Genomic DNA, 11,362 nt, shown 5'->3' with positions numbered 1-11,362 from the left:
CTGAACTCCGCCTCATCGGGTCCAGGTCCGCCTCATCGGGCCCAGGTCCGCCTCCTGTCATCCTCCTGCAGATGCAGATGCCGGTGCTCAAACACACACTGCTCGGCTCTTCTCCTCTATAGTCACCAGGATCACTGGGACAGTCAGTGTGAGGATGTCGCGACATAAATGTTAATTCAACTGTCAGATTCCACGACTGGATACAACTCTGATTTCGGAGCCAGAGTAGGCTATGACATTTTCTTGGCAGTGAAATTCATCAGTAGGCTGTGCCTGCTTTGCATCCATTGTTGCATCCTGTTAGAGTCTCTGTGAGCCACACACGCACGCACACACACACACACACACACACACACACACACACACACACACACATAGTATGGATAAGTTATGCGTTGTCATCGCATGCTGTGCGTTTTTTCCTGGGGCTTCTGCGGTGCCAAAGGTCTGGGCTGCAGATCCCGAGTCGGACCCTAGTCCCGGGGCAGGACACAGGGACAGAGTGCAGGAGGACATGGACGGACAGGACAGCCTCCTGTCCAAGGTGAGACACCAGCCTCTTTCTTGTCCTTGTTTAGTTCATCTTTCATCTTTTGGTGCGCACGCATTCACACGTGTCAGTTGGAGTGTTGTTATGGAAACCCGTGCATCCTTTTCTCTTTGTAGCTGCTGGGTGATTATGACAAAGTGAAAGCCCTCTCGGAAGGTTCTGACTGTCGGTGTAAATGTGTTGTCAGACCCCTGAGCAGGAGCGCGTGTCGGCGGATCGAAGAAGGACACGCGCATCCACAGGACTTCTACACTGTGGAGACTATCACGTCTGGACCAGAGTGCAAGTGCGTGTGCGTGGCTCCTCCGTCTGCGGTCAACCCCTGCGACAGGGAGTTCAGGATGCAAACACTTAAAGAGGCTGGTAAAGACCATGTCAAGGTGAAGTGGCATCAGCTAGAACACACCTGATGGGTTCTGCTCGTGGATCACATTTGATTCTCTGTGGACGTGGATATTACTTCTCATCAACTCCACATTTAATTCACGACATCAGGTTCAGATTGTGGATGGCCTTGGCCTGTTGTGTGTGTGATGTCTTGAAACGGCAAAGCTTTTTGACGGCATCTACCTGATCCCTCTAGCTGTCCACTGTTCTGGAGCTGCTGGAGGGTTCCTTCTATGGGATGGATCTGCTGAAGCTGCACTCCATCACCAGCAAACTCCTGGATCGCATGGATCACATTGAAAAGGTACAACACAGTAATACAAATATAGTCTACATCAGTGGCGGATCCAGGAAAAATAGAAAGGGGGGTGCAGGAGAATGGTGGGGTCCGGGGTCAGAGCCCCGGTGGGGGTTCAAGGGGCTGAAGTGAAATGAACAGAATAAATACTTCAAATCACATAAAACTGTATTTTCTTATGATCATACATTAATAAAATGAATACAGTTTAACCTCACTAATGTGAACACTTTTGGAACCAAAGCAAAGCGTTGGTTTTAATAAGTTTGTCCTCAGTTAAGACTTTGAATTCCATTGCATTCCAAATCATTTAAAATTAGAAACAACAGGATACAGTAGAAGTATAGGCCTATGATTGGAAACTTTGTGTCATTCACTCAGTCACTGGCTGTGTTCAAACATATTTAATACTCAGTCCATGCAGTTCTATGGTTCCCTCTCTATAATAATGCATTCCATACCTTCTGTGACTGCCTGTTTGTTTTTCATTCAGACCCAAATGCTGCTTGAATAGACAGTTGTCTCTTCATGATTAGACTTTAGTGTAGGTTAGATTGAACTCCTTTTACCATATAGACTCTCATCATAAATGGTGTGTGCACAGTAGACCCCCCTCCAATATAAGATAGAAGAGCCTTGGATGTATACATTTGCGCCCTCAAGTACATGTGGACAGAAAGCTCATGAACTAACCCTACAGTCTATGATATGGGAGCCAGAGGATCGAATCCCAAAAGCAATTATATTATTTTCAACATTTTACATGTTCAAAATTTCAGACTGAGAAAGAATGGGTGGATTTAGTGGGTCAAATGAAATCCTCCCTTAGGGACTGTTTTTAGGTTTATTGGCAGTTGGATGAAGGAGTGCAGAGACTTTTCCATCATCCTGTGGAGTTTGAGCTCACTGAGGAATGAACCTCTAAACGAAGTGCACTGACAGTCCATATCTGTTCATGCGTTGACTGCATGAAGGTGGTCTCTCTGAACCAGACTGTGGATCAGGTGAAGCCCCAGCCGAGCCCTCCCCTTCAGCCTGATGGGACTCAAAGTCCACCCACCCACTCTCCTCCTCCTTCTACTCCTCCTCCTCCTCCCCAGCATGAGGACAAGAAGACACTCAGTGATGTCGGCAGGGCAGCGGTTTATCAAAATCCAGACGTAAGTGTGACATCATGGTGCTGAAATCACAGGGTTAATATAGAGTCAGCGATGTGGAGCTAAAGTAAATGGGCATCATTTCTTTGCAGTACTATAATAACATAGCAATTACTAAATAACCCCAGGTTATGTACATGCATCAGAATAAGATAAGGTTACTCTAGTACAGGGCATAATTTGTGTTTACTTGTTACTTGTTTGCACAAGAAAATGAGTTCTGAAAAATAAGGTGTAATATGTATGAAGTGAAATCATAGCTAAATGTACTCTATGTTATTGATTTACTTGCTGTTTCACAATAAATACACAACAGTAATGGAAAAGATGCTCATGGCTGGAACATTAACATAAAGAGTGAAAGTTCACATAAAAGACATACATTGTAAAAAAAAAAAAAAAAAAAAAAAAGTTCATCTTTGTAATGATTTTAAATGAGGTGTACCATTTCAGAGTTTGTTTAGTATCAGAGAACATAACGGTTGTGCTGCTTGATGTGATAAGGATTAGACTAATAATATGACATATAATATTAAGATATTTACAAAATGCTTCCCTCAGTATAATGACAACAGAAAACCACTCACTCTGAAATACTCATCAGTAAATATAAACATGAATCAACATAAAAAAGAAAGTATGTTATGTTTTTATATTCTTAACTTTTAAAACAGTTGTAATATTCTCGTGTTTCAATAGTGTATTTAAGTTGTGAAACAGTGGATCCATCCTCTTTTTGCTTTTGCTTGGACAGATTATCAAGGCAAAAGGCAATGGATATTACTATCCTGTAAATTCCATGTAGTCTAGCACAGTAACTATATTTTCTCTCTGTATTTTGTGGTATTAGGATTTGAGTTATCAGAAATATTTATCTAGTTGGTTTTAAATGTTTTTATCGTATCACTGTAATGTTGGTAAAAACAGATTTTAATTAAAATGAACCTTTTTGGTAATCATCCTTACCTTGTTAAGCTAACTGACTAGCCTTGTGTACCATGTATTACTGTGGATGTGTGAGCAGTTAATGCAATATTATAGAAACATGCAACATTTATGTAATCTTTAACAGTTGATGTACAGGATGTAGAATATAAAAAAATTTTTTTCATTTATTTGAAAATTCTTCTTCTTCTTCTTCATTTATTTGAAAATTCTTCTTCTTCTTCTTCTTCTTCTTCTTCTTCTTCTTCTTCTTCTTCTTCTTCTTCTTCTTCTTCTTCTTCTTCTTCTTCTTCTTCTAGTTTCTGTATTTATAGGATTACTATAGATACATGCATACATACATACATTTTGGTTGCATTAATAAAACTGAGAGAGAATTTTAATCATCTTCAAAACCAGATCTTATAATCTTAGAAAAGGATCATTGTCTCAGTTGTGTTTGTTTTTGTCCATTAACAGGACAAGTATGAAGAGAAGTTCATCCAGGAGAATCAGTCCTTTCTACATGGACATGAATCTGATGTTGAAATCATTGAGGTCAGCCCTCAGGTTAAAAATGCAGCTACCCAGGGGTCTTCTCCAGTGTCGAAGACCGGGTCCAGTGGAATGATCATCAGAGGAATGACTTTCTATAAATCAGAGCCGGATCCAATGGTAGCAGATGATGGAGAGCCAGGAGAGAACTGTAAGTTCAACCCCCCCGATCAGCATTAAGAGAATGGATTTAAATAAGAATAAAAGAAAAAACTACACCTCTAAAAAATAATTAAATTAAGTTTCCTAACATTAATTCTATTGAAAACATCACTGTCACAAGGAAAACGGATGGTCACAAGTCATCAAACAAGGCAGAGCTGCTATATTTGTATCATGAGCGCATGAAACATCCAACAGCAATGTGAAGATTTGGTGGAAAGCATGGAGAGATGCATGAATTATGAAGTTAAAACAAGACAACATGGCAGAGTCGTATTTAACATGAAGTTGTTTTAGCTTGGTTGGTTGTAGCTTTGTCACCTGAAAACACTGCGCTGGGATGACTTATATGTTCTTCTGACCAGTTGTAATTTTCTGCAGATTAATGTGATATTAACAGTATTTTGGGGGATTTGGGTAAAGTTTTCCTTGTAGTTTGTAGAATAAACAACATTCTTATAAATAGCAGAACCAATGGTTTCATAATTTTTCCAGTACTCTCTTCTTTTGTTTCCACAGAGCTGGACTTTGGCAAAGAAAACTAATTTATATTGAGTTGTAGTAAATATCAAGTCAGTGGGTTTGCTTTAAATTTTGCATATTAAAGCAGTGCAACTACTCAGTAATAATCTAATTCAAAACTATGCTTTAAAAGTATCAGTAATTTTGTCATATTTCCACCCAGGTGTTTTAAGGAGTAGATTAAAACTACGTCATAGGACCTGATGTTGAATCATGTAATTACAACTGGGTTGGATTCAACTGTTCGTTTGCGGCAACAGTTATTCAATTATTCAATTAGTTGGCAACTAAATCCTGCCAAAGGGTCCAATCCAGCCCGTGGGATGAATTTGTGAAATGCAAAAATGGCATTGAAAATACTAGCAATCAAGGCTGTAAAAATTATTTTCATTCAGGGGTCACAAACAGCCCTAATTTGGTCTGAAGTGGATCAGACCAGTAGAACACTATCATAATAACCTAGAAATAATGGCAACTCCAAATTGTTCTCTTTCTGTTGGTGTAAAAAAGTAAAATTACAAAAAAATATTTACAACCCTGAAACTATCCTTTCACAAAAATTATGAAGAACCTGATCAAATATGAACAACTTGAAAGGTCTTACGGGAAGTAATGCAATTTTAACAATGTTCTGCTTGTTACTAAATGTTTTGTACATTTATAGATCCAGTGCAATCTATTAGTTAAAATTAACTTGTGTAAATGATAAGCGGACGCATAATATTGTTAAAATTGCATTTATTTTTCCTAAGAAATTTCAGGTTCTTTATGTTATTCACATTTTCACAATGTAATTTTACTTTTCACTGTTGTTATTTTACTGGTCCGGCCCACTTGAGATTTTGTTGAGCTGTTTGTGGCCCCTAAAATGAGTGTGACACCCCTGTTTTAAAGACTAAAGCAGTTGTTCCCAACGTTTTTTGGCTCGTGACTCCATTTTAACATTACAAATTTCTGGCAACCCCAGACATTCAAAACAGAGACATTTGTTTTGCTAAAATTAATTTGTTTTTGATCATGTAATAGTTTGCTAGACTATGTTGCAAATAAACGTTAATTTTAGATGACATTTAGTCTATATAATGTATATTATTATGGATGGAGGCAGAAAAGCCAGGTGTAGATTACTGCACAAAGTGAGAATTTTATTTTCCTTGGTCAGGATATGTACAGTCAGTCCAGCTTGGATTTACAAGGCTGACAATTAATACTGAACAAACAAGAACTCAAACTATGAATTATGAAAGAGCTGCAGCATCTGAAACTGACCACAATAAAACAGTACCACAGTGCTTCAGTTTCAGCTTCAGAGTTCGTCATGTCTTTTATGGATTGGGATTGTCTCTGTCAACTCACCATATATTTTTTATTAGTAATTTTTTTTTTTTTTTTAATCAATTACTAGAAATTTCAGGTGACCCCATTTGAATTCCAGATGACCCCACGGGGGGTCCTGACCCCAAGGTTGAAAAACACTGGACTAAAGGCATAATTTTCCAATTATTACAATGTTTCCAATTAATCAACAATGAAAATAATTATTGCCAAACTATTTCCATTGTAATTTTCATGTTTACAAATCACACACTTGATCATGTGTCTGCATCAGTTCATTAATTCACTGTACATCATAACTGAAGTCCTCTCTCCTTAAGTTAATTTCAGCCTCTTTTCTTTCTTCAGTTTTTGAGTATCATGGATTTAGTGGTGATGGCCCAGTCAACCTATTCATTGAGGAGAATCTTCTTCAGCATAGAGTCTCTCGCCCCAGCGTGAAGTCAGGACCTAGAACATTTCGACCCAAGACAGCAGAGCCTTTCAACAACTCCAAAAAGACCAGTCAATCGACAAAACCAAAAGACACTGAGCCCGCCATAAAAGCTGAGAATAAGTATATTAACCTCATGGAAACAACATCACAAACTGAAAAACCCCAAAAACTAAGTGTCACAGTTGGAGCGACCACCACCACACAGAAAAACAAATCACCCGCCCCACACACTACACAGAGGCTGATTCCTTTAACAGCTGAACCAGACAGAACCACAACTACAAGCATAACCCAACCCCCTGGAGAGACGACCTCGAAGGGCGCCGTTACAGCATTTACGAAGACTCAGACACGAACCACCATGAAGGATGACTCTGACCTGGACCTGGAGGACCAAATGCAAACCACCGCTGGTGGTTCTGCAGCTAATCCAAGCACCCTGAGACCAAATATATCCACTGAGGCTCCAGATGCTGCCACTACTGCCCCTGTGACCATTACCACGTACCCTGCCCCGACCTCAGCATCTGTAAACCCAACTACAGCCTCCTTCACGCAGGCCGCTACCAAAGCACCCAAAGAAGAAAATGAACCCATTCCAACCACAAACAGACCAAACACTTTGACTCCGCACTTTACTCTGCCTTTAACTACAGCTGTGGCCATGGTTTCTTCACCCACTGCCACTACTATTACCACCACCACCACCACCACTACAACCCCAGTCCAACCGAAATACAAGATCAGCTGGGAAGAAGACAAAGACGGACACTTGGAATCAGATGAGCCGATGCAAAGACAAGAGGAATCTCCTTCAAGGAAACCTGGTAAATAGGTTTTAAATGTCCAAACCAATCCTAATGATTCAAGAAAAACCTCATTGAGATGAACTTAGAATAGCATTTATACACTGTCCGGCCTGCACCACCTTTGGTTTTGATTACAGGAGACATTCACTGACATCTTTTTTTGCCACATAATGCTTCTGTAGTGTCAGGATAAAGTTCATCATATTTTTTTATGTCTCATTCTCCTTCAACCATTCTGTCACAAGCCTGATGATCCTGATCAATCCTGGCACTGTCCAATCGTTTTGATGTTAAAGACATGAGAGGACACTTCCTGCATCAGTTAGAGTTAATGCAACTATGGATGGAAAAAATATGATGAACCTTATTGCGACACTACATAAGCATTATGTGACAAAAAAGATGTCAGTGAATGTCTCCTGTAATTAAAATCAAAGGTGGTGCTGTCAAACATTGCATGTGTGACTTTTTTTGGTTGTATTTTCTATTGTCAGTTGTGGACGTGGCGGGTGCAATCACCTGCACAGCTCTAAATATCCCAAAAAAGTTAATCATCACCATCAATCATTATTAAAAATTCCTGGGAAAAACACCACAGAGGGTGATTGGCAAGAACAGATGCCAAGCAAGAGCTAAGAACCTAAAAAGTGCCAAAAAAGAAATCTTTCCTCTTTGATTTTCTAATAATTAAATTCTTGTATGGCAGCCTAGTCTTTTCCATGATCCAAGCTGGTTGTAACAAAGCCTCTAATTATTTTCAGACTCCTTGACACACACAGAAAGTCTGGATGATGTTAAAGTGTTTCTACATCCTCACCCGTTGTTCTCTGGTTGTTTCACAGGGGACTGCAAGGACACGCTAGCCACTATTTCAGAACCGGTAACTCACAACACCTACGGCAGGACTGAGGGGGCATGGATGAAGGATCCAAAGTCTGACAATGACAAAATCTATGTCACAAACTTCTATTATGGAAACAACCTCCTGGAGTTCCGAAACCTGGAGGTTTTTAAACAAGGTGAGAGATTTTAGTCGAAGGTTTCTACAATTCTAATTTGTCTCATTGTTTTTCCACCAAGCAAGTCATGTTTTTTTGTTTGTTTGTTTGTTTTTTCAAAGTAATTTTTATTGAGTTTTTTTTACAGCAATAGTGCAAAAAGATGCCAAGACAATAAAAACTGTTTTTTTATACAGAAAAGAGCAAAAAAACAAACAAAACAAGCCACCTATCACCATGGACAATATGAATGTAACTGAGAGTTTGTAATGCGCAAACATATACCTAAACATAGGTACAAAAGATCACAAACAGAAAAGGAAAAAAAAAAAACACACACACACACATTACATACATATAAATACAAACGTACACATATACATATAAAATGTAAAATAACATACATTCCCATATAGATTATATGTACATGTAAGCACATACACATGTACATGCCCAAAAAATATGTAACATAATGTAAGGCATGTTTATATAAAAAAAAGTATAATCAAAATAATACCAAACCCTAAAGCGTCACAATGTTAAGAGAGGTGTGCTTGATAGAACCTATATTACAGAACATGGCCCTTCCAAAATAAAAAAATATAGAAGTAAACATCATTGAGATTAATCAAAGCTTTCTCTAATTCTAATTTGTCTCATTGTTTTTCCACCAAGGAAGTTATCTTTTGTCCCTTGGTAGGTGTGGCCCCTTTTGATTTTATACATTTGGCACTTAGACTTGATCAGATTCGGTTTAGGAGGCCAAAGGTCAAGGTCGCTGTGACAGCACAGAACATGTTCAGACATAACTCAAGATTATGATGCAACGACAAACACAGTGGATATTGTTTGGCCCCCGGTCAGCAAGGTTACCACTGCACTGATTTACCTGAAACTTAGTGGATGTCAAGATGAACCCATCACATTCTGGAACAAATCATGTACTAGAGCTTTACCTCCACTAAGGCCTCAAAGCCCTGATATCCAAACATCCAATACCTATGTCAAAATGTAAAAAGAAAATCTACCAAAAACTCCAAAAATGTATTTAATTTGGCTCAAATATGTCACCAGTTCAGTCACTACAGTGCAGTAGTTTTTAATAATAGTCTTTATCTATAGGATACAAAGTACAAAGAGCTTTAAAAAGAAATTGATGAAATGCAAGAAGAGAAAACAGAAAAAGAAGCTCAGCAGAAAAAAAAAACACGATACACTTTCTGGTAAGTGTATTTTCAGAAAAGACTTCAAAAGAGACTCAGACTTTGTCTCCCTCAACCCCCTTTAGTTTTCATCCTGGACACTGGTACAGAAGAAGACCACTGCCCAAGGACCACAGATTGAGCAGAGGTTGATACTGAGTTAAAAAGTCTCAAATCTAGTCTGGAGTCAATTCATGAAGAGCTTTAACCCTTTATAGTTCACTCACAGAATTACTCTGAAATTCAAAATTTCAACCTTAGTAGATGTCCTCTAACCTTATTAGAGGACATAACAAGACTTTATTACTTTTGTGAATTTTTTATTATGTAGAAAATCAAAGTCAATAAAGTTACTATATTTGGTTCCTTACCCATGAGTAGCAAAAAAAAAAATACAAGAAGTATATGTAAAGAATACACGAAAAACATGTGATAGATAGATAGATAGATAGATAGATAGATAGATAGATAGATAGATAGATAGATAGATAGATAGATAGATAGATAGATAGATAGATAGATAGATAGATAGATAGATAGATAGATAGATAGATAGATAGATAGATAGATAGATAGATACTTTATTAATCCCGAGGGAAATTCAAGTGAAAGGAACATGTATTTTAGAACATTAGAACATCACTTTTAGAACATTAGACCAACATAAGTGCTGATCCAGACCCCTGTCCACATCCACATTCTCCCTTTGAACATCATTCCTTACATTAGTACCATTACTTCATGGTACCTAACACAGCAGGTACACTCACTGTTCATGCAGAGGTGGACCTTACAGACCCTGTAGACCACATTGGACCTGAGATTGTTGACTCACTGTCCTCACTGGAACTGCTGCTGTCACTGTCCTCGTAATGTATACAGAAATTACCAAAATAGTCACTTGCTCGATTAAGGGTTAAAAGCAATGACTGAATTCTTCTCTCATGTGTTTTCTTTTTTTGTCTCTGTATTTGTTCTTTGATTGCCATTTAGTATTAACTCCGAATCTGTTTAGCTGTTTGCTGTGTGTTTGTCCCTAGGCTGTTTATTGTAAAGCATCTTTGAGTACGTAGAAAAGCGCTATATAAAACCAATGCATTATTATTATTATTATTATCATTATTAAAATCAACCCTAAAACCAATGAGGAACCAGTGTAAAGAAGCTAAAACAGGTGTAATGTGCAGATTTGTTTGTCCTGTTTGTCAGAGTGCTGATGTAGTTTTTTTTTTTTTTCTTGTATTCTTTATTAATCTCATCTCCTCTTATCCTTCTTAGGCCGTTTCACCAACTCCTACAAGCTCCCTTACAACTGGATCGGCACAGGTCATGTGGTCTATGACGGGGCCTTCTACTACAACCGCGCCTTTTCTCGTGACATCATCAAGTTTGATCTACGTCAGCGTTACGTTGCTGCTTGGACGATGCTGCACGACGCCCTGTTTGAGGAGTCGTCGTCACCGTGGGAGTGGCGCAGTCACTCGGACATAGACATAGCAGTGGACGAGAGCGGCCTGTGGATCATCTACCCTGCGCTGGACGACGAAGGCTTCTTACAGGAAGTGATTGTTCTGAGTCGACTGAACCCTTCAGACCTCACCATGCAGAGGGAGACCACGTGGAGAACGGGGCTCAGGAGACATCACTATGGGAACTGCTTCATCGTGTGCGGTGTCCTGTATGCTGTTGACAGCTACAACCAAAGGGATGCCAACCTGGAATATGCTTTTGACACACACACTAACACACAGATGATACCCAGAATGCCATTCACCAACAACTACACTTACACAACACATATTGACTACAATCCCAAAGAGGGTGTGCTGTATGCGTGGGACAATGGACATCAAGTCACATACAACATTAAGTTTGCCTATGTAGAGCCTTAGAAACAGTTAGACTGTAGGAATTTTAGAGGTTAATCTGCATTGAAGTGGATTGTAGATCAGTCCACATGGCAGCCCATGTATGGGGATTATTATTTTTATTGTTTTTTTTTTATCAGTTCAGAAAAAAATGTCCTT

General features: G+C 38.9%; 1 protein-coding gene across 1 annotated transcript; it reads left to right on the top strand.

Annotated features, from left to right (window-relative positions):
- The first annotated feature begins 85 nt into the window (after nt 1-85).
- Nucleotides 86-11,362, top strand: olfml2ba (olfactomedin-like 2Ba). The gene is made up of 8 exons (XM_030132815.1): nt 86-544; nt 667-930; nt 1,134-1,241; nt 2,210-2,395; nt 3,797-4,022; nt 6,239-7,153; nt 7,978-8,154; nt 10,614-11,362. Exons 1-8 carry the CDS (start codon nt 380-382, stop codon nt 11,225-11,227), a joined length of 2,655 nt encoding a protein of 884 aa, XP_029988675.1. The 5' UTR covers nt 86-379; the 3' UTR covers nt 11,228-11,362.

The sequence above is a fragment of the Sphaeramia orbicularis genome, chromosome 4, assembly GCF_902148855.1.
Source record: "Sphaeramia orbicularis chromosome 4, fSphaOr1.1, whole genome shotgun sequence".
NCBI classification, from domain to species: Eukaryota; Metazoa; Chordata; class Actinopteri; order Kurtiformes; family Apogonidae; genus Sphaeramia; species Sphaeramia orbicularis.
Note: the sequence above shows the minus strand (reverse complement) of the source record. Positions and strands in the feature narration are given on the sequence as shown.